General features: G+C 45.4%; 1 protein-coding gene across 1 annotated transcript; it reads right to left on the reverse strand.

The window, feature by feature from the left end:
* Positions 1–6,893: 6,893 nt before the first annotated feature.
* Positions 6,894–22,920, reverse strand: LOC115472886 (allograft inflammatory factor 1-like). The gene is made up of 6 exons (XM_030207374.1): positions 22,853–22,920; positions 22,643–22,686; positions 20,878–20,944; positions 19,760–19,801; positions 18,254–18,416; positions 6,894–7,176 (listed from the first exon to the last, which is right to left on the reverse strand). Exons 1-6 carry the CDS (start codon positions 22,860–22,862, stop codon positions 6,957–6,959), a joined length of 546 nt encoding a protein of 181 aa, XP_030063234.1. The 5' UTR covers positions 22,863–22,920; the 3' UTR covers positions 6,894–6,956.
* Between the last annotated feature and the right edge of the window lie 1,630 nt (positions 22,921–24,550).

Raw genomic sequence — 24,550 nt, forward strand, 5'->3', positions numbered from 1 at the left:
ACCGGCTCGAGCCGGCCAGTCCAGTATGTAGCAAGACAATACACTTCAAGGGAAGACACAACTCCAAAGGGGAGGCGGGCGGGTTGGTGAGAACAATCAGCCTGCTGTCCTCGGAGAATACCTTCTACAGGTATGTAGCATTCGCTTTCTCCGAGGACAAGCAGGCTGCTTGTTCTCACTGATGGGGTATCCCTAGCCCCCAGGCTCACTCAAAACAACAACATTGGTCAATTGGGCCTCGCAACGGCGAGGACATAACTGAGATTGACCTAAAAAATTACCAACTAACTGAGAGTGTAGCCTGGAACAGAACAAACAGGGCCCTCGGGGGGTGGAGTTGGATCCTAAAGCCCAAACAGGTTCTGAAGAACTGACTGCCCGAACCGACTGTCGCGTCGGGTATCCTGCTGCAGGCAGTAATGAGATGTGAATGTGTGGACAGATGACCACGTCGCAGCTTTGCAAATTTCTTCAATGGAGGCTGACTTCAAGTGGGCTACCGACGCAGCCATGGCTCTAACATTATGAGCCGTGACATGACCCTCAAGAGCCAGCCCAGCCTGGGCGTAAGTGAAGGAAATGCAATCTGCTAGCCAATTGGATATGGTGCGTTTCCCTACAGCCACTCCCCTCCTATTGGGGTCAAAAGAAACAAACAATTGGGCGGACTGTCTGGTGGGCTGTGTCCGCTCCAGGTAGAAGGCCAATGCTCTCTTGCAGTCCAATGTGTGCAGCTGACGTTCAGCAGGGCAGGAATGAGGACAGGGAAAGAATGTTGGCAAGACAATTGACTGGTTCAGATGGAACTCCGACACGACCTTTGGCAGAAACTTAGGGTGAGTGCGGAGGACTACTCTGTTGTGAAGAAATTTGGTGTAAGGGGCCTGGGCTACCAGGGCCTGAAGCTCACTGACTCTACGAGCTGAAGTAACTGCCACCAAGAAAATGACCTTCCAGGTCAAGTACTTCAGATGGCAGGAATTCAGTGGCTCAAAAGGAGGTTTCATCAGCTGGGTGAGAACGACATTGAGATCCCATGACACTGTAGGAGGCTTGACAGGGGGCTTTGACAAAAGCAAACCTCTCATGAAGCGAACAACTAAAGGCTGTCCTGAGATCGGCTTACCTTCCACTTGGTAATGGTATGCACTGATTGCACTAAGGTGAACCCTTACGGAGTTGGTCTTCAGACCAGACTCAGACAAGTGCAGAAGGTATTCAAGCAGGGTCTGTGTAGGACAAGAGCGAGGATCTAGGGCCTTGCTGTCACACCAGACGGCAAACCTCCTCCAATGAAAGAAGTAACTTCTCTTAGTGGAGTCTTTCCTGGAAGCAAGCAAGATGCGGGAGACACCCTCTGGCAGACCAAAAGAGGCAAAGTCTACGCCCTCAACATCCAGGCCGTGAGAGCCAGGGACTGGAGGTTGGGATGCAGAAGAGCCCCGTCGTCCTGCGTGATGAGGGTCGGAAAACACTCCAATCTCCACGGTTCTTCGGAGGATAACTCCAGAAGAAGAGGGAACCAGATCTGACGCGGCCAAAAGGGAGCAATCAGAATCATGGTGCCTCGGTCTTGCTTGAGTTTCAACAAAGTCTTCCCCAACAGAGGTATGGGAGGATAAGCATACAGCAGACCTTCCCCCCAATCCAGGAGGAAGGCATCCAGCCTGAAGCCTGGAACAGAACTGAGGGACCTTGTGGTTCACTTGAGATGCGAAGAGATCCACCAGGGGGGTGCCCCACGCCTGAAAGATCTGTCGCACCACACGGGAATTGAGCGACCACTCGTGAGGTTGCATAATCCTGCTCAACCTGTCGGCCAGACTGTTGTTTACGCCTGCCAGATATGTGGCTTGGAGCACCATGCCCTGACGGTGAGCCCAGAGCCACATGCTGACGGCTTCCTGACACAGGGGGCGAGATCCGGTGCCCCCCTGCTTGTTGACATAGTACATGGCAACCTGATTGTCTGTCTGAATTTGGATAATTTGGTGGGACAGCCGATCTCTGAAAGCCTTCAGAGCGTTCCAGATCGCTCGCAACTCCAGAAGATTGATCTGTAGATCGCGTTCTTGGAGGGACCAACTTCCTTGGGTGTGAAGCCCATCGACATGAGCTCCCCATCCCAGGAGAGACGCATCCGTGGTCAGCACTTTTTGTGGCTGAGGAATTTGGAAGGGACGTCCCAGAGTCAAATTGGAGCAAATCGTCCACCAAAACAGGGATTCGAGAAAACTCGTGGACAGGTGGATCACGTCCTCTAGACCCCCAGCGGCCTGATACCACTGGGAGGCTAGGGTCCATTGAGCAGATCTCATGTGAAGGCGGGCCATGGGAGTCACATGAACTGTGGAGGCCATGTGGCCCAGCAATCTCAACATCTGCCGAGCTGTGATCTGCTGGGACGCTCGCACCCGTGAGGCGAGGGACAACAAGTTGTTGGCTCTCGTCTCTGGGAGATAGGCGCGAGCCGTCCGAGAATCCAGCAGGGCTCCGATGAATTCGAGTTTCTGCACTGGGAGAAGATGGGACTTTGGGTAATTTATCACAAACCCCAGTAGCTCCAGGAGGCGAATAGTCATCTGCATGGACTGCAGGGCTCCTGCCTCGGATGTGTTCTTCACCAGCCAATCGTCGAGATATGGGAACACGTGTACCCCCAGCCTGCGAAGCGCCGCTGCTGCCACAGCTAGGCACTTTGTGAACACCCTGGGCGCAGAGGCGAGCCCAAAGGGTAGCACACAGTACTGGAAGTGGCGTGTGCCCAGCTGAAATCGCAGATACTGTCTGTGAGCTGGCAGTATCGGGATGTGTGTATAGGCATCCTTCAAGTCCAGAGAGCATAGCCAATCGTTTTGCTGAATCATGGGGAGAAGGGTGCCCAGGGAAAGCATCCTGAACTTTTCTTTTACGAGATATTTGTTCAGGGCCCTTAGGTCTAGGATGGGACGCATCCCCCCTGTTTTCTTTTCCACAAGGAAGTACCTGGAATAGAATCCCAGCCCTTCTTGCCCGGATGGCACGGGCTCGACCGCATTGGCGCTGAGAAGGGCGGAGAGTTCCTCTGCAAGTACCTGCTTGTGCTGGAAGCTGTAAGACTGAGCTCCCGGTGGACAATTTGGAGGTTTTGAGGCCAAATTGAGGGTGTATCCTTGCCGGACTATTTGGAGAACCCACTGGTCGGAGGTTATGAGAGGCCACCTTTGGTGAAAAGCTTTCAACCTCCCTCCAACTGGCAGGTCGCCCGGCACTGACACTTGGATGTCGGCTATGCTCTGCTGGAGCCAGTCAAAAGCTCGCCCCTTGCTTTTGCTGGGGAGCCGCGGGGCCTTGCTGAGTCGCACGCTGCTGACGAGAGCGAGCGCGCTGGGGCTTAGCCTGGGCCGCAGGCTGTCGGGAAGGAGGATTGTACCTACGCTTGCCAGAAGTATAGGGAACAGTCTTCCTTCCCCCGAAAAATCGTCTACCTGTAGAGGTAGAGGCTGAAGGCTGCCGGCGGGCGAATTTGTCGAATGCGGTGTCCCGCTGGTGGAGAGACTCTACCACCTGTTCGACTTTTTCGCCAAAAATGTTGTCCGCACAGCAAGGCGAGTCCGCAATCCGCTGCTGGAGTCTATTCTCCAGGTCGGCGGCACGCAGCCATGAGAGCCTGCGCATCACCACACCTTGAGCAGCGGCCCTGGACGCAACATCAAAAGTGTCATAAACTCCTCTGGCCAGGAATTTTCTGCACGCCTTCAGCTGCCTGACCACCTCCTGAAAAGGCTTGGCTTGCTCAGGGGGAAGAGCATCAACCAAGCCCGCCAACTGCCGCACATTATTCCGCATGTGTATGCTCGTGTAGAGCTGGTAAGACTGAATTTTGGCCACGAGCATAGAGGAATGGTAGGCCTTCCTCCCAAAGGAGTCTAAGGTTCTAGAGTCTTTGCCCGGGGGCGCCGAAGCATGCTCTCTAGAACTCTTAGCCTTCTTTAGGGCCAGATCCACAACTCCAGAGTCGTGAGGCAACTGGGTGCGCATCAGCTCTGGGTCCCCATGGATCCGGTACTGGGACTCGATCTTCTTGGGGATGTGGGGATTAGTTAGAGGTTTCGTCCAGTTCGCAAGCAATGTCTTTTTTAGGACATGATGCAAGGGAACAGTGGACGCTTCCTTAGGTGGAGAAGGATAGTCCAGGAGCTCAAACATTTCAGCCCTGGGCTCGTCCTCCACAACCACCGGGAAGGGGATGGCCGTAGACATCTCCCGGACAAAGGAAGCAAAAGACAGACTCTCGGGAGGAGAAAGCTGTCTTTCAGGAGAGGGAGTGGGATCAGAAGGAAGACCCTCAGACTCCTCGTCAGAGAAATATCTGGGATCTTCTTCTTCTTCCCACGAGGCCTCACCCTCGGTGTCAGACACAAGTTCACGGACCTGCGTCTGCAACCGGGCCCGGCTCGACTCCGTGGAGCCACGTCCACGATGGGGGCGTCGAGAGGTAGACTCCCTCGCCCGCATCGGCGAAGCTCCCTCCGCCGACGTAGTCGGGGAGCTCTCCTGGGAGGTGGCCGCAGTCGGCACCGCACGCGGTACCGACGTCGGGGACCTCACCCCGGGCGATGGGCCAGCCGGCGCCACGCTCGACGGTACCGGAGGCGCAAGCACCGCCGGTACCGGAGGGGTAGGGCGCAACAGCTCCCCCAGAATCTCTGGGAGAACGGCCCGGAGGCTCTCGTTCAGAGCGGCTGCAGAGAAAGGCATGGAGGTCGATGCAGGTGTCGACGTCAGTACCTGTTCCGGGCGTGGAGGCTGTTCCGGGCTGTCCAGAGCGGAGCGCATCGACACCTCCTGAACAGAGGGTGAGCGGTCCTCTCGGTGCCGATGCCTGCTGGGTGCCGACTCCCTCGGCGACCCAGAGCTCTCGGTGCCGACGCGGGGAGGGGACCGGTGTCGATGCTTCTTCGACTTCTTCCGAAGCATGTCACCGGAGCTCCCCGGCACCGACGAGGAGGACGTCGAATCCACCCGTCGCTTCCTCGGGGCCGAGACCGAAGAGGGTCGATCTCGGGGGGGCTGTACCGCAGGAGCCCTCAGGGTAGGAGGAGACCCACCCGAGGGCTCACCGCCACCAGCAGGGGAATGGACAGCCCTCACCTGCACTCCACCCGATGCACCACCGTCCGACGACATCAGCAGACGAGGTCCTGGTACCACCGACGTTGATACAGCTATCCGATGTCTCGGCGCCGATGCAGAGGCCCGATGCCTCGATGCACTCGATGCAGGGGCGGCCGAGGAAGATGGTCTGGACGCTGACGACGTCGATGCACTCGAAGATCCCGGTGCCGATGCCGACGAAGAGCCCGAGAACAACACGTTCCACTGAGCTAGTCTCACTACCTGAGTCCGCCTTTGAAGCAGGGAACACAGACTGCAGTTCTGAGGGCGGTGCTCGGCCCCCAGACACTGAAGACACGACGAGTGTCGATCAGTGAGCGAGATAACCCGGGCGCACTGGGTGCACTTCTTGAAGCCGCTGGAAGGCTTCGATGTCATGGGCGGAAAAATCACGCCGGCGAAATCAAAAGCCGAAATGGCGAAAATTGAAGCACCAAAATTTAGAGGGAGAAAAATCTCGACCGAGGCCGAAAAGAGGCCTACCCCGACGACGAAAGAAAACTTACCGGGGCAAAAAGCTGGAAGTACGGGGAGGATTGACACGAAACCCGGTGGAGGGTTTCCGGAGCACTTCCCGACTTTAGAAAAGCTTTTCCGAAGAAAAAAAACACGCTCAAAAAACAATTTGGACGCGCGAGGTCAACTTTCCGGGGCCCGACACGGCGAAATACGACCGTACCGAGTGCGGACAAAAGAAGACTGGCCGGCTCGAGCCGGTTTCGGGCGGGAAGACGGCCGCGCATGCGCGGTGCGCGCGGGCGCGCGAGGGCTAGCAAAGGACTTTGCTAGTGAAGTTTCCGATTGGAGGGGCTGCCGTGGACGTCACCCATCAGTGAGAACAAGCAGCCTGCTTGTCCTCGGAGAAATGGAGTTCCCTTTTCCAAGTATTTTGTAGTTTGTACATCACTTTGCTCTGCTTGTCAGTAAGAGCAGTTTAGCACATGTTAAAGAGTGCATTTTACATGCCACCTAAATGCTAGTCTAGAGACACTATCACGTGTCCCTTTTACAAAGCAACAGTAGGGCTACTGTATGGGTAGCATGTAGCAAAACAGCACTACTGCCAGGCACTGGTGGTTTCCTACGTCAGAAGATAATGCTAGTGCCCCTTTTCACCTACTAAATAGATAGCAGTTAAGAGCTCAGGCAGTAAATGGTCACCTACCAATTTTATTAGCAGACAGTGCGGTAATTAAATTAGAAAACTAGGGTTTTAACAGTGATAGTAAAAAGTGGTCTTGGTATGCAGCCATTTCATACACACTACTGCTATATAAAACGTTAAGCAGCTATAGAAGTTATAAGTAGTAGTAGTAGTAGTATTTCAGGGAGCATACACAGTGGTTCAGCTTGGGCGCCTATGTGGGAAACATGGTACCTGGTGCTGGACTGTGTGCTTACACTAGCTTTTTGGCTGGTGGGAGTGCCGAAATTACCTACTTCTACTTATGTTCCTTCATAGAATAGGCTTCTATTGCATGCCATCTGATGCATAGTTGTAGGTTCCCTTGAATTAGCCCCAGTCACTACCGACACTAGATGGGGATTAATTTAAGCAGAGGAGAACAGACTGACCTCAAGTCAACTTAATACACAACCCTCTCCATTAGGCTGGCTGGCTGCTTCTCCCCCCACCCCCTTCTCAAAACCACTCAAGGCTCTCCAACTCAACCACTCTTCAGACAGTTTGTACTTGAAGCTTTAAGACAATTTATTGTTTAAAATAAGTGCCTACAGTAATACAGAACATTAACTTTAAAGTAAAAAAGTGGCTTGATCCTCTCCTCATACCTCAGGTTTCATGCAGGATAGGTCACTGCACCCCCAGGAATAGCATCAGCAGGAGATGGTGGTGGGGCAGATGGGTAAGGAGAAGGTGGTGGGGCAGGTAGGTAGTATGCGAGTGGGGAAGGAAGCCCCCTCGATAAAGTTATATTTACAAAGCTCACATATGAAACTTTGTCTAGCAGGCAGGGCATCTTCAAGAGCTCTCTTCTGTTCTCATTGTAACGCATTATCCTAAAGACAGAAGAGTTAGAGAACAGTTACTCCTCCCCATCTACTTCAAAATATATATGCAAAATTTATTCCGGTAATCTGCACCAACACAGACATTGAGGGTGTTAGAAATGGAGCAGAACCTTCAGACATGAATATTGAAATGAGGCAGTTCATGCATTACTATTACAGAGATTCTGAAAAGCTGACTAGCTAAGGAAGGCCCCCAGGATGGTTTGGGGAAACCACAGATTTAGCAGTGTTCATAGGAGGAATGTTTTTTTTAATCAGTTAACATATCTGATCAATTATGAAGGTTTGCTGTATTCTTCATACCACAGATGCTCAAGTGCTTTATTCTATGACTAGTAAAAAAGCCCCGTTTCTGATGCAAATGAAACGGGGGGCTAGCAATGTTTTCTTTTGTGTGCATGTGGGAGTGTGTGTGTCCCTGCCCTCTCTCCCCTCCCCCCTCTGAGTCCTTCACTGTTACAGAGCCAGCGATTTGATTTCATGCTCTGCTGTTTTCCTTCACTGACTGTGTTACAGAGAGGGCGGGGCAGACACTCATAGGGAAACCGGATCTCTCGCCCCCTTCACACTTCCGGCTGGAGGCTTCATAGAACGTTGGTGTTGCTTTTTATATAGAGATATGTGTGTGGGAAGAACTCAGACCCCCCCCCCCCCAATTGCTTTCTTGTGGAATCAAAGTTTTATGCATACTGTGGCAGTAAGGAACCTCACTCCTAAGCCAGGGTATGGAGTATTGCAGCCTCCCAAATTGACAGATCTCAGATGTAGTACTTGCATTTTGCTAAAAGAGCTTCTTTCTGGTGATCAGAAGCTGCAACATGCATAGGTTGTATGCAAGACATTTAGTGCAACACGGTACACGGTATCTGCTGATGCACACAGTGTACTAATTTTCTATGGTCCTTATTCACATTTTTTTTTTGCTTGATATTATATACAAGACACCCTATGGTAGATGCCATTTTACAATATAGTCTCATGAGGTAAATCAATAGACTTCTTCAGTGTGCTTTAAAAAGCTAGAAATTTCTGTATTGCTACTTGTGATTATTAACAAGAATAAGTGAATAGGGTTATAGCAGTGAGGTGGTGCTCCTTTGCTCACAAAGAAGTCTCACAAGCACCACAACATTTGGAACCAGCCCTGCTACTCATAAGTGGGAATGTTCACTCTTGCTAGCCTGCATCCGGTGTGTGGCACATCTCACAAGTACACCATAGGTACTGTTTCTATGATTGTCAAGAGGACTGTGCTCTATAATCAACAGCAGATGCAAAGGCTGAGTGTGCTACCAATTTGTAACAACAGATACCTGGTGGGGGGATCCAATGTAGAAAGCTGTGGATGAGAGGTTTTGGCAACAAAATCACTGCTGAATGCACAAAGTTTTGCTTCAGTACAAAAGCAGTGTTAAGCATCAGTGCACACACACGGTAAAGAGGCTGTTAGCAGCACTGCATTGGAGGATGACCTCCAATCTCCCCATCCCTAAAATTTAAATAAATAAAAAGTTTTAGATAGAAGTCAGTCCTGGTGTTGTGACACTCTCCAAGACCTTCATCCTCCCCAATATCAACAAATACTGGTATCCAGGGCTGCCAAGGGGGGGGGGGGGGGGCAGTGAGGCCCTCCCCTGCATTAAAAAAAAGTCTTTAAATCGGCAGCGTAGCGCCTCATCTGGGTGAAAGAAGCAGATTGCATCAGAAGAGGGCAGGGCAGGGCCGAGGCGATCTGCTTCATTCACTCAGACGCGAGGCACTACTTCCGATTGAGAGATTTTTTTTTTTAATGCAGAGGGCTGGGTGGCAGAAAGAAATGGTGGATGGAAGGGGCAGAGAGGGTAAAAACTCTCGATGGAAGGGAGAGAGGGCAGAAGGCCTAAGGGGACTAGCAGCCGCAGGGGAAGATCACGTGGCAGAAGAGCAGTGCTGGAGGATGATCTCTTCTGTTGGCGGGGCCTTGGGGATCTGCCAGCCAAGGTACTTAGTTGCAGCAGGCAAGCGTTGCAGCGGCAGCCTTGGCCCGGCCCAGTCTCTCGGCGGACCTGCCGGTATCTCCTCTCCAACCCCCCCCCCCCCCCCCCCCCCCGCCACAAAAGTCCTGTGTCTAGTGGCACTCTTGCCATGGTTTACCTGATAGAGGCAGAAGCCCTTATCACTCTTGCCTGTGCAATGCCACTTTGAAAAGTAAAAAAAAAAAAAAAAAAAAAAATTTGGTAGTTCCCCATGTAGTTGATCTACCCAGACTACCAACTGGACTGATCCCATGGTGTGTATCCCAGAATTCTTTGCCCAAGTCAGGTACCATCATTCTCCAGTACAGTGGCTCAGGCAAGTGTTAGGGATGCAACGACCTGCTCATGCATTGATAGAAGGGAGACATTTCCATGAGTTGTGGATTACTCACGATTTTAATGCACTATATGTGCATGCCCATCAAATACTGCATTCAGTGGGTAATTTTGTTGTGAAACGCTTGTAGCTGTGCAGTCAGTGGCTCTAATACACAGCTTTCTGCATTGAACCCTTAAGTGAACTTAATCTATGCAGCGCTCATCAATTTTTGTGGCTGTGACCCAATAAAACTCTGCAACACCCCCAAGATGAAGAATAAATCAAACTATGGAGAGACCACCCAGGTTGCGACTCCAAATGTGGATTTGACACCATCTGGGATCTTGACCCATAGTTTGGGAAGCTCAGGTCCATCTGGTCAAGCCTCTGTCAACATGGCCAATAGCAGCAACATTACCAAATGGTACGAGTTAAGACATACATATACAATCCTATGCAATGAACTGGTTATTTCCAGAAGATCTGTGTACTTGAACAACTAGATTCAACTGGCTTAAGATCTACCATGAAGCAGTCAAATAAGTAAATGTACAGTAACTATCAGCTATCTCTATGGACAAGTGTTTTTGGACTGCAGAAAGCTGGCCATCAGGATTTGGGATGAGTGGGCAAGATATTACTGCTCAAGGTGGAGCAATGAATTGAGAGGTTTAGAATTTTTTACCTCATGTTGCGTAAATTGCAAAGTACCAATTTTTTTTTTTTTTTTTTGGGGGGGGGGGGGGGGGGAGGAGGGGCATCTGAGCCCACATGCTTCCTGAGCTGGCCAACAGTAGTCTGACTTCTCTTTACCTCCTGCCCTCAAATGGAAGGTGGAGGGGCAAGCAACAGAATCCACACAGGCAGCTAAAGTACTGCCAACACTGCTTGTCTGGGCAGTCCAGAGTTTAGCACCCTCTGTGTGAGCAGAAATAGTATGTGTAAGTTTTGTGCCAGGTACATTATAAGCAGCTAAGTTTAAGAGGCTTTAACCACAACCTGGCTGGCTATCAAAGTGTATAAAAAAATAAATGAAACCTTTCACCCCCATGGTTTTGTTGGAATGTAATTGTATTTTACATGCATTGCCTGTCACCTATTATTTCTCTGTGATTACTCTGTGACCTCTGATGTGAATTACTTAGAGAGGTCACACAGCTATGCAACTTCCTGTGGGGGTTTAGATGCAGCACATGCAGCACATGGAGCTCATGATCTCTCCTAACCTGAGAGGATCTATGGTGGTGTGAGCATCCATTACCATCTAAGCACATGGAAGGAGCTGATAAGACAAATGTATAATAATATGTATATATAAGCCTGTCTGATTATAATCTAACTACAAACTGTGAGTAAACAGATGTTTTGTTACTTCAACTTTAAAGTGACTCAGCAGTGAATTATTCAGGGGTGAATGAGAGAGAGATGAAGAAAGAAATTAACATTTCTAAAGCTGAAGCTGTGTGTACTAAGATCTGCTAATTATTTACTACAAATAATCCAACAAAAGGGTTATGGGCCCAGGGCCAGGAATTGAAAAAGAAGAGAAATATTACCAGGCAGAAAAAAAGGCCACATTTTTCTCTTAAGTTTTAAAGGAAAGATTCAGTCTGTCTCTCTCTCCCCCCACACAGCAGACAGAAGGCTAAGAAAATGGCTGAGGGAAGAAATTCACCATTTTTCTATTCTCTCAAGGTGCCTAAATTAACTGAGTTTAATTATCGGCAGTGGGAACTAAGATTCATATGTCTCCTTCGAGCAAAAAGATTAAATATATGCTTAGATCAAGACAGAACAGCTGAAAATATGGCTGAATGGGACAATGCAAACTATTATGTGAAGTGCATGCTTTTGGAAGCTCTCTCAGAGAAACAAGCCATATTAGTGGAGGGAAAAGATACACCAAAGGACATTTTATATAAACTGAGAACTATGTATGCAACTACATATGCAAAGCAGCAACCAATTTGGCTGGCAGAGTTGAATGAAACCAAATTAAGGGATAAAAGTAAATGTAATGATCACATTATGCATCTTATGTCTTCATTTCAAAAGCTAGAACTTTCAGGAATTCCCATGTGTGATGCATTGAAAAGAGCATTTCTTTTTACCTCACTATCAAAGAAGTTTGATGTTTTTAGGTCTGTAAATGAGGCCATTGAAGGGCAATCTTTTGAACAGACAACATCAAAACTAAGGCAGGAATGCATAATAAATGATTCTGAGGAGATGTGTTCTCAAAGCAAGTCAGAGAGAAATGAAACAAATTTCTTGGCAAAGAACAGAGGAAGGCGGAGCTATGGGAAAACTCCACCCAAGGGCAAGCTGATTTGCTACTCATGTGGAAAGGAGGGACATGTATCTAAATGGTGTAAGGAAACACAAAACACTCCCTCTAGCTCACCTAAGCCAATGGAACTAAAGAATTTTCAAACCAGGAAATGTATGAAGGACAAAGATAAACACAAGGGCTTTCTAATGGCAGAAAAATCTTTGACTATGGTAAATAATAATTCAAATGAAAGTACTTGGATTTTGGATTCGGGGAGCACATGCCATTTAACCAATTGTAAGGATTTCTTTCAGGAAATGTGTCCAGAGGAAGGTATTCTTAAAACTGCAAACGCAGGGACTGCTAAGATCCAAGCAAAAGGTATTGGATTCTTAAAATGCAAAGTGTCTAATGAAGTTAAAGAAATTCCTGTAAGTGATGTCTTGTATATTCCCCAAGCAGTTTGCAATATGCTTAGTGTATCTACATTAGATAAGAAGGGATTTGCGATTCATTTTGAAAACAGTAAGTGCACAATCTCTAAAAATGATGAAGTGTATGCTGAAGCTTTTATGCATAATGATGTTTATAAACTGAGCATTTCAGGTGAAGCCTCACATATGGCGCAAGTAAGGAAGAATGATGGTAAATGTAGTCTGGAAATCTGGCACCGCCGCCTGGGACATCGTGATTCTAAGGTGATCCAGGATCTTTACAGTAAGCAACTAGCCACTGGCATTCAGATAAGTGCAGATGCTGGTAAAATGGAGAAATGCATAGACTGTGTTACTCAAAAAGGTGTGAGACCCTCATTTCCTGCATACACAGGAAATAGGAGTAATAAAGTACTGGACTTAATACACAGTGACTTATGTGGACCGTTTAATATCCCATCATTGGGAAATAACAGATTTGTGCTAATATTCTTGGATGATTTCTCTAGATATTGTGTGGCCTATTTGCTGAAAGAGAAAAGTCAAGTCACAGACATGCTGAAGAAATACGTAGCCATGGTGAGCAATAAATTTGAAAGAAAACCAAAGGTTCTTCAGACCGACAATGGTGGTGAGTTCACTTCACAAAGCATGCGCACATTTCTAGAACAAGAAGGCATTCAACATATCACAACAGTAGCTTATACACCAGAGCAAAATTCTGTTGCAGAGAGAAAATTTAGGTCACTTGTGGAAATGACCAGATGTATGCTGTCAGATAGCAATCTCCCTAAAAGACTATGGGGGGAAGCCATTCTCACAGCAGTGTACCTACAAAACAGAATGCCAACTAAAGGCGCTGAGCGCACACCACATGAGACATGGCATGGTAGGAAGCCAAACCTGTCACACATAAGAACATTTGGAAGTACAGCATATGCTCATATACCAAAGCAAAGAAGGCATAAGCTGGATTCCACAACAGAAAGGGGCATTTTAGTTGGCTATACTCCAGGACACAAAGGATATAGAATTTTGAATCTGAAAACTGGCATTGTTGGCATAAGACATGTTACATATTTTGATGAAAACAAAAGGGTTGATAAAGGCTGGATTATCCCAGATGAGCCTTATCATCCAGAATATGAAACTAGAACCATAATAGACATGCCAGTGTATATAAATGCCATACCAAGGCAGATGTCTGAAAGCAACTCATCTGTATCTAACGAGGAACAGGCAGAGGAAGCAGACACAGAAAGGATCATTGAAGAAGACAGTACAGTTGGAGAAGGGGAATCAATTGGAGAAGGACTCTCAGATATAGAGGATGCGGAAAGGTCAGACCAACCTGTTGTCAGACGCTCATCCAGGGAAAACAAAGGTGTTCCACCCCCAAGACTGTCTTACCTAACAAAGTCAGCAGAAGCTCAAGAGCCCTTAACATGGGATGAGATTGAGAAAATGCCAGCAGAAGAAGCTGCTGAATGGCATAAAGCTGCACAAGAAGAAATTGATGCATTGGATAAAAATAATACTTGGATTCTTACAGAATTACCTCCTGGCAAGAAAGCTATAGGATGCAAATGGGTATTCAAGTTAAAAAAGAATGCACAAGGAAAAGTGGAAAGGTATAAAGCCAGATTAGTGGCAAAGGGATATCTTCAAAAATATGGAGAAGATTTTGATGAAGTGTTTGCACCTGTAGTGAAACACACGACAATAAGAACACTTCTGAGCATTGCAGTCTCAAAAGGCATGCAAGTCAAACACATTGATGTGAAAACAGCATTTCTTCACGGAGATATAACTGAAGACTTGTACATGGAACAACCAACAGGTTTCATAAATACAAAACAAAGACAGCTAGTGTGTAAATTAAACAAAGGTCTTTATGGATTAAAGCAAAGTGAAAAATGTTGGAATGAAAAATTGCATGAAATATTGACAAATTTAGGATTTAAGCAAGGTGAAGCAGATAAATGTTTGTACACTAGGTGCAGAAATGGACAATATGCATACATTTTAGCTTTTGTTGATGATCTGCTCATGGCAAGCAAAAGTGAGCAAGAGTACAAGGACATTGTAAAATATTTAAACCTCAATGTTGAGATAAAAGAACTTGGTAATGTGTCATACTATCTTGGTATAGAAATTGAGAAACAAAATGATGGTTCTTATCTTCTAAGCCAGAAGCAGAAAATAAATGAGCTTATTGAAAGTTTAGGTATGCAAGATGCCCAAGTTGTAAGCACTCCCATGATCACTGATTTTCTGAAGGATGAAACAGTAAGAGAACCTTTACCAGATAACATCCAATATAGATCAGCCATAGGTAAGCTTTTATATCTAGCTACCACATACAGGGCTGATATAGCAAATGCAGTAGGAATTTTGAGCAGAAGGGTCAGCTCACCTACCAAATCAGATTGGACTGCAGTTAAAAGGATGGTAAGGTATTTAAAGGGTACCATTGATTGTAAATTAAAGATTTCAGCCAATAGTAATCCAAAACTAATATGTTACTGTGATTCAGATTGGGCAGGGGATCATTCTAACTATAAATCCACAAGTGGATATGTGTTTATGTATGGAAATGTACAAATTTCATGGGCCAGTCATAAACAAAGTATTGTGAGTTTGTCTTCTACAGAAGCTGAATACGTGGCCGTATCGGAAGCGTGCAGAGAACTGATGTGGATTGAAAAACTTTGCTGGATTTCGGAATAGCTGAAAAGAGACCAATCCAGATAATGGAAGATAATCAGAGCTGCATCCGACTGTCACAGAATGACAAGGTTCAGTCACGCACCAAGCACATCGCAACGAAATACCACAACGTGCGAGAGTTGACGAAAGAAGGGGTCATCAGTCTACACTATTGTCACACCAGTGAGATGACAGCTGACATCATGACCAAACCGTTACCCAGAGAACATTTTGTGAATCTGCGTATAAAGCTTGGACTTTGTATGAATAAATAATTGCATGACAGTTATGCATGAGAAGGGGTTTGTTGGAATGTAATTGTATTTTACATGCATTGCCTGTCACCTATTATTTCTCTGTGATTACTCTGTGACCTCTGATGTGAATTACTTAGAGAGGTCACACAGCTATGCAACTTCCTGTGGGGTTTAGATGCAGCACATGCAGCACATGGAGCTCATGATCTCTCCTAACCTGAGAGGATCTATGGTGGTGTGAGCATCCATTACCATCTAAGCACATGGAAGGAGCTGATAAGACAAATGTATAATAATATGTATATATAAGCCTGTCTGATTATAATCTAACTACAAACTGTGAGTAAACAGATGTTTTGTTACTTCAACTTTAAAGTGACTCAGCAGTGAATTATTCAGGGGTGAATGAGAGAGAGATGAAGAAAGAAATTAACATTTCTAAAGCTGAAGCTGTGTGTACTAAGATCTGCTAATTATTTACTACAAATAATCCAACAGGTTTGTCATCTAAAGCTTCTTAGTCCTTTCCAGCTGATCAGATATGAACTCCCGACCAGCTAGCCGTGCACCATTTGGTACCCTGTACTCCAGACATTGCTTGTTCTGCCTGATCTTGTTTATGCATACATTTAGCTCACATCCTGTTAGCATGCTTGAAGGGAGAAGTGCTGTACACAAGCTGCTAATTGAATAGAACATACTGAATTGTGGGAAGTCTAAAGAAATACTGGGCTTTACTTTGGCCGACAGTGATACACCATTATTTGAGTGCTGCTAAATTGGTCTTGGTTCCTCAATAGAAAGCCAGGCATGCCCTTGGTGTGGTGGTCTAACAAGCTGCATTACATTGATGAGATGGAGAATGTAACTGCAATCCAGTATAAGACTGCTCAAGTGGAAAACAAAATTGGGAACCACTTAAGGATGAGATGAACCATTTTCAGGTGCATTCTAATGGTGTTTTGTACCATTTTGTTTTGGGTAGGGAAGGTAGGTAGTCACCAAGGCAGATGCTTGTTTTGGGGAAGGGGGTGAGGGAGGGGGGAGAGAAAAAAAAAATAAAAAGGTTATGACAGTTAGCTTATTCCATTGCTCACTTGTTTGATGCTTTGATTAAAAGAGTATAATTATACATTTTAGGGTTGAGCTCATTTTCAAGTGTTTGCATATATTTCTTGGTATTTTCAATAAGACATTGAAAATAGGTCTGAATCATAGGCGCCTGGTATAAGAGGCTTGGGGAGGCTAAGCCTCCCTAGCCAGTCCACTCTCTTTTGCAGCACCCCACGGTGGTTTCTCCTCGCTCTCTCCCTCACCTGCACGGTCTGCATGACTCACTTGGGCTAGCATCGAGTCCTGCTGAGTGCTCCACTGCTCCCTTGATTGGTAGTGATTGGAGGGAGAGGAGAGGGTGACCGGCCCGTGGATTCCCCCGCCCTCGGATAGTGGGCTCTTCTGCAGGCCGTGAGATGAGAGGTCGTTGACTTGTTCCGGCGACTGTATCATTTGAGACTGCTTCCTTCCTGCCTACAGCTGCACCACGGCTCTGAAGGTCAGCACTTCTGGCCTGATTTAAAAAGTGTGCGTTCCACTTGCGCATTCAGAGACTAAGGATCGTTGTGCACCCGACCACCTCCCAGATCTGATTGAAGCGACGGATGAGCGGGGCACCACATAGAGAGATTGCCTGGTGCAAGTCCTGTCATTGATCAGGTAGCCAGCCCGACCCTGTCGCTACCATAGTGAGTATAAATCAATCGAGACGGTTGTGGATAAAGACTTGGTAGTCTGGAACATCACCTGACCACCACCTATTGGAGCACTTGCCTTTGACCATAAAGTTGGAGCTCTCAGTCTCAAGGAGCCTTTTTTCCACCATCTACCTCCAACTGCCAATTCAGCTCCAGAACCAAGGCTGTTTCTCTTACCAGAGATTTCTCCCTGCAACTACTGGATATTTTAATTAGCCTCTTCCTGTGTTTCCTGTAGCATAGTGTTATCTCCATCTGTGTTACCAACAGTATTCCCACCATTCAGCACCACTAGTGTTGTGACGAGTAGACCAGTTACCCGGACAGATTTGTTTCAAATATTCATTCATTTTTTAAATTTAGATTGGAATGTGTCAGTTTCTGAAATTTAAATCTGTTGGTCTGACTCAGTATGGCTATTTTACAGTCAATTTGCTTTATAGGTTCTGAGTGACTTTTTAAAGGTTTTGCATTACTTTTCAATATGCCTAATATTAGAATTTGGACGTTAGCTCATAGCATTCTCAGTAGTAGCTCAACTTTCACTTGGCTAACCTTGAATCTCACTAATTGGGATGGTACACCCTTGGTATCTCTGCACTCTGGAAATTGGACCTTAGCACTGGTGCTTGTGTGTCATCCAAAAGTTCTGACTGCCTATTCTATAGAAATACACTTTCCTTCCAACTATACTGTTCAGCCATCAAGCTCTGACAGTTTGAGCAACCAGTTTATTCTTTGACATGATACAAACATATCTAATATCTAAATTTAATAAAAGGTAAATGTTTTTTACTTTTTTTCTGTGTTGTAAGATAATTATGAATGTAAGCCCCACCCCTGGCACAGCCCCTGACCCCACCCCCTTTAGCCTCCCCAAACAGTTGGGCCACCGACCGCCTATGGTCTGAATGAAGCTGAAGTTGGTTACTACAACCAAGTAGAGATGGATGACTAAGAGGCATCAAAGACAGTCCTAGAGCCAGTGCGTTTTATCTAGTGAGAAATGTGCTGGTACTCAAATGCCAGGCCACCCTTCAGGGGTGGGGTGATCACTGAGGGACCTCCCCACAATAGCCAGGCCCCCTGCAACCACTCACAGAATCTATGACAAGGCAGAATTGGTGTGTAGAGCCTGAGCTTTTTCATTAAAACTTGGAGACCAGGGGTCAAATTTAGCAGACAGTGGAAAAGGTGCCGGTACTCAGTACCCCCAAGTACCCCCTCAAAAAAAAGCCCTGCCTAGAGCCAAATGCCAGATCTACTCAAATTCTATTCCAACCCGAGACTGTATAAACATCTACTTACCGCTGGCACATGGTAGAACGTCGCCCCAGCATTACCATAGCAAATTCCTTGAAAGTGACTACATTGCTTCTGTTTCCAGTGGTCTCCTGCACCAATTTCTTCATCTCTGAAGGGGTTCGGAAGAATCCTAGCTCCTGTACCATGATGCTTAGAGTGTCATAGTCTGCAACAGTAAAGGCAGACCAGCAATTTTAGAGTTTATGACTTACAGAACCTGCTAATTGGATATGGCTCCAAGATAGTGTCTGGGCTATTACCATCCCTATGCTACATTCAGCTCTTATGCTCCATCAGGTCAGCTAGATTTACCCCTGTTTACAAAGCTGCATGGCAATGCGGATATGTTAGCATTACCACACTGACAACTGCTAGTTTGGCTTGGTAAACAGGGGTTAGTGTGGAAGCAGTATTCCCCAGGGGATTATAAACTAGGGCATCAGTGTAATGGAGGCCAGGTCAAGCCCACTGGCTAAGAACAGTTGGTATAAATTACCACCATAAAAGTTATTTGATAAGCAGACAAGAAAAACACCCCTCCCTTATATAGGTGAATGAAGGCTCATGGTGGCAGATCCAGTCTGGACCCACAAAGACATGGATTGCTGGTTAAATCACTAACTTTTTAAAGCTTGCTCGTCTGATGACTAGTACCAATACTGAAGTCTGAGCAGAATTGAGTCCCACATCTATACTTAGTCCTTCTGGAGAGGGAAATTCTCTACTTTAGATTAAGTGACATCTGATGGGTGATATACAGGTGGTCACTAGGGCTATAACAGCTGTAAAGATCAATTGGGTTGGGTCCTCAAAGTTACAAAACAAACTGGAAAGTTACTTTATGGCCAAACTTTAGATATTGGGATTCATTTACTGCCTTTATGAAGTTAACCCAAAGCAAAAATAATCTATGTTTAAATAGCAAGACAGTAGGTGGAACAAATAGACAGGTAGGACAAAAGAAGAGGAATTAGAAGTCAAATGAGTATGAAAATGATCTCAGCTAGACTAGGAGTGGATAAGCAAGTTGTTACAGTATGTGCCACTGGTGTTCAAATCATACATAAGGATTTAGTTGCTTCTCCCATTAAGTGGGAAATTTAAGTTTATATTTATATTGTATGACACTAAAGCTATGTACTTATGTAGATCTGGATGCAGCAAGATGGCATCTCTTCCTGCATCCTGTAATTAACAAGAATGTTGATACCCAGTGAAAGTTTTCCTGGCAAGAAGAAGTAAAGATGACATGGAAGCTGGACCACTCACCAGCCCTTCAGTGCTTAAAAGGGTTATTGGGTTCCATGTACAAATGCCATCAGAGTTTAGCAAGATTCATTCTTGCCTGAAAGTGACTACCCAGTATATGAAATTGACACCTGCAGCTTAAAGTCTGATCCACACCAAGAACCTGTAATTGGTAACCATTACCACACTCCCACATTTAAGACCCATCACCCAACAAGAAGGAAAGGGTTAGTTTAAAAGAGGGTCATAAAGTAGCTTTACCGATTTCTCCTTTGCTTGAAGCATCATATTTCATGAACATACCTTAAAAAAAAAAAAGCAGATAAAAGCATTTTAGTCTGAACCTTAAGGTCTCTCAGAGATTTGATTTTTAACTCATCTTTCCTATGCTTTTCTCTTGGATCTTCATTGAACATGGACACTTACAGTTTCTCTCAGATCTTGCCTGGTGATGCTATTTTGCAAAGCAATTTAAGATGCTTTGGCACAAATGCCACTTCCTCCACTGTTTTATCCATTAGCCACACTGAGCCCGCAAATAGGTGGGAAAATGTGGGATACAAATGCAATAAATAAATTACTGGTGGAGGTAGAGGTAAACATTTGATGTGTCACCTTTCTCTGGTGAAACAAAAACAATTTATATATTACTAGTAAAAAAAGGCCCGTTCCTGGAGCCAATGAAACGGGCGCTAGCAAGGCTTTCCTGTGGCCCCCCCCCCCCATCATTGATGTTGGTGAATTGCTCCGCCTCCGCCCTCAACGTCATAACGTTTGATGCGAGGGCGGGGCCCAGAGACTGATTTTCGAGGCTTCAGAGCTTCGAACATACGAACCTTGGCTTCAGTGACGTCAGAAGCCAATAGAATGTTGAGGGTCAGTTTTATATATATATATAGATATGCAAGCACTTTGTCCCTAGTAGGCTCAATCTAATGTTTTATGTGCCTAAGCTCCTGGAGGGTTAGATCACATGAAGTTGCAGTGGGAACTGCAGATCCCTAGGTTCTCAGGCCACTACACTAAACATTGGGCTACAGATGGTTGCCTCCCTACTACCCCCCACCCCCCCAAAAAAAAAAAAAAAAAAGTTATACATGGCCAAGATGAACTGTCAGCCACAGTTCCTGAGTCACCTCAAAAGCAGTATGTGGGAGTAAGCTAAAGTGGGTGCAAGGACATCAAACCTAATAGTTTCAAATACATTTACCATGCTGCTAGGTCAAGAAACTTTGCTTACAAATACATGGTGAACAGTAAATAGAGTAACCAGAAATCCAGTTTTATGGCTAGCCATTTAATAATACACTACTCCCAGCCACACGTACAGAACAGTGCTGTTCTTGATAATTCAGCCTCCCTCTTTGAGGGCACCTTACATTTCAGTTTTTCCAGCTTCCCTTGGAGATTCTCAATATCCTGGAAGGGTTCATCCGCAAGATACTCCTGCATCAAAAGGCAAGCATGAAGATGCAGTGAGACGTATCCTACACCCCACGAAGGCAGCCTCTTATAGGCAAGTTTGAAATTGGGAAGGTTTCTCCCCTACCCTAATCACCCTTATACATCTCAGCTATGGTCCTAAAGGCTGCAAGCACACACACTAGACAACACTTGCAAGTCTGTTTTAAATAACCACAGTTCTATATCTTCCAGTGCACAAGAATTTAGTCTGCAGAACACACTACTACTTCTGTACAGATTTTACATTTCTGTAAGCTTCCACAGGAAGCTTCAAACTACTCCCTTTCACTAGGGAGATATAAAACCCTGTTCATGCAGAAATTAATTATTTTTTCTCTGTACAGTGGTATGAGAAGAATGTTACCCTGGAAGGTGCAAGTGATTTAACTAACAGCAGCTTGCAAGGCCTAGGAAAAAAAAACAAACAAACCCAACAGCTAGAGAACTGAGACAACACATGCCTATTCGTTTTGTATGAATTTAAACACCCGTCAATCAAGTAAACAGCTTTCAAAGCCTAGCAGAGAACAGAACACATACCTTTTCCAGTTCATGTTTGTTTTCAATGAATTTAAACACCGGTCAGTCACACACAGGCTGTACTAGTAACAAGTTGGAAACTTGGACTTGTAACTAGTACAAAATATCAAAAGAGCTCTTACAAGATAGCTTATCAGAACAAGTTCCCAACCAGTCTCTCAGAGACACAAACCAGCTCAGGGGCAGCAACTCAAAGCATATTCCTAGAAGAAGTTACACATTTCTGTGCCTTCTCATCGTCCCCTCTAGAATTTGTTCTGTTTTTCTCTTCTCATCTTAAACACCAAAGTATGAGCCAGCAGACTCACCATTCTCAAAATAGTGTTCCTCTATCAGATTGTGTATCTTTGATTATCTTGTTTTTAAAGTTTGTAGAACACTAGCTCTTCCATACTTAAGCACTAGTGAAGCACTTAAGCAGTATTTGTAGAATAGCTCAAATTGCATACATCTTGGCAGAGCAGAAACAGCTCCCACTTCATGGGAGTTACAGACATCTCAGCCACATTTAGGTGCCCAAGGTTACACCAGCTCTATAGCTGATAGTGTAACTGCAAATGCCTAGATATTAGGCACAATTCCAGGTAATGTTATTGTACAACAGAAGCTGGGCAGCCATCTTCTGTTATAAAAGAAAATGGAAGGGAAAGAAGATAGTTACATGCCTTTCTATGGGCAGTTTGCCTATTATATACAGGTACTTATTTTTGGAGTGGAGGATTAAGCAACCTGCCTAGATTCACAGGGAGCTACAGTGGGAATCAAACCCAGTTCCCCAGGATCAAAGTCCATTGCATTAACAACTAGGCTACTCCTCTACTTGCAGCACCTAAATGGAGGCACCCAGATGTAGGGTGTAAAATAAAAATTAAGGGGGTAGTTTTTCCAGAGTATCCCTATATCCTCACATAGCTAATTTAAAAGGCATTATTAACTGTATCCCCATATCATCCAACCCACTGGGATAAAGATCTTTACATTGTAATGGTGAATTTTGTTTAGGATATTATTGCTGTCTAGAATTAGTAAGATATATGAAGTCACATCAGTACCCCCCTACTTTTTCAGTCTAATTTCCTTCCAAGATTTGCGTTAAGAACATAATACAGTACTGTTTTATACCAAAAACTCCAAGCTTACCTTGATAACAAAATTAATCTCCCCCTCTTGAAACTCATGCTGTCCTAAAATGAGTTGAGGCCAAAAAAAAAAAAAAAGAGAAAGTTAAACAACAAGAGACCCAAAACACCCCTAAACAAAAATGGACACAACTAAAAGAAACATATTAATGTCTTACTTAAGGCTCAGCCAGAACCAGTAGTTCTCAAGCCCTACTTTTTAACCACTCACCAGAGCTCATCTTTCTGTCTTCAAGAAATACACCACACCTACAAGCTGATTCCCCTTGACTCTTATAGGGAACCAATTACCAGTAGTACTGTTTGATTGGGTACCCTACCCATCTCAGGGAGCTGATTGAAGCAGAAATTTCTCAAATTAGCCCTTATTTTGTTCACAGCCAATCACAATCCATCCTATACATTCCTCCTCTTCAGTGACCCCTGCCAATCACTTAAGACTGCACTGGTGTCACCCTCATGAACTAGTGTATTAAAACAGGGACTCTAGGATACTGCAAACAGCTTTGCTTTCCATAATATTCATCAGATGTATTTGCATATAGATTCCTTTTAGCTAAGATCGGAACCATGAACTGTGACAGGCCTCTTATTAACAGAGATTGAGAACCCATACAATAAAGGGAGGAGGAATAACCTCCTAGTAGGGGATCCAAACCATCTGAGCCCTGGTTCCAAAAGGGGATGATTAAATCATATCTTTCAAAATGTCAGATTTTCATCTCCCAAACATCAGGGTTGGGAGCCCCAATATTAGAGAAGCCTATCTCCTTCAATGTTCCAGAACAGTTGGGGATCAGGCATTCTGCCTTGTAAGCCACTTAACTTCTTGCTAACCGCTGCTGATGACAAGCTCTTGATTAACAGAACACAAAAGTGAAATCTCCTCTTAATACAGCCACTAGAACTGCTAGACACAAAGAGCAATTTGTTCCTTCTAGTAATCATTAACACTGAAATACTGCACATGTATTTCCCAACTCCCATTTATACTTGTAGCTGCTTTGAGGAGTAGCTTAATGGTTAGTGCAGTGGGCTGAGAACTCGGGCAACTGAGGTTGATTCCCATTCCATTGCAGCTCCTTGTGAGTCTGGGCAAGTCACTTAACCCTCCACTGCTCCAGGTACAAAATAAGTACCTGGATATAATATGCAAAACCGCTTTGAATGTAGTTGCAAAAACCACAAAAAGGAGGTATATCAAGTCCCCTTCCTCCCCTATATGCACCTGAAACTCTTTCCTTTAATCATAGCTTTCTCCTCTTGCCCCTCCCTTAACTACTATCACAACACATGTTGTGTGTGTAACAAACTCTATTCTGTACTCTCCCTGCTTCATCTCTCTCATAGTATCACAACAAAACATGCGTAGCAAATTCACTCATGGGGTAATGTCTCCAAATGAGTTTAGTCGGTATTTATTAGAACAGGAATGAACTGCACTTGTATGTTATACATGATCTCAATCTCTCAAATTCACTGCTAGTGTACTTTTTAATATTTGCATTGCACCAAGGAGGACTTTCTTTTGGAGCTCCTACGGCAGGATAGTCCAACCTCAGCCCTTGCCAGGTCAGGTTTTCAGGATTTCCCCATTGAATATATATGAGATTTATCTGCATATAATGGAGGCAGGGCAGGCAAATAGATCTCATGCATATTCATTGGGGAAATCCTGGAAACCTGACTGGATTGCAGCCGAGATTGGACAACTCTGTCCCAGGGCAGCATTTAGTATTTAGGGGTGGACCAAAAGTATTCTGCAGCCAGTATGGTAGATGATCAGTCTTTAGTAAGCACTGCAGTTGTTTACAGACCTGACACGGGCCCATGCTTTTGTGGGAATACCGTCTGCTTCAGGGGTCACAACAACTGTGTAATAGTGCTAGTGCTACTCTCCAAACAAGGT

Source organism: Microcaecilia unicolor, chromosome 6 (genome assembly GCF_901765095.1).
Source record: "Microcaecilia unicolor chromosome 6, aMicUni1.1, whole genome shotgun sequence".
Classification (NCBI taxonomy): Eukaryota; Metazoa; Chordata; class Amphibia; order Gymnophiona; family Siphonopidae; genus Microcaecilia; species Microcaecilia unicolor.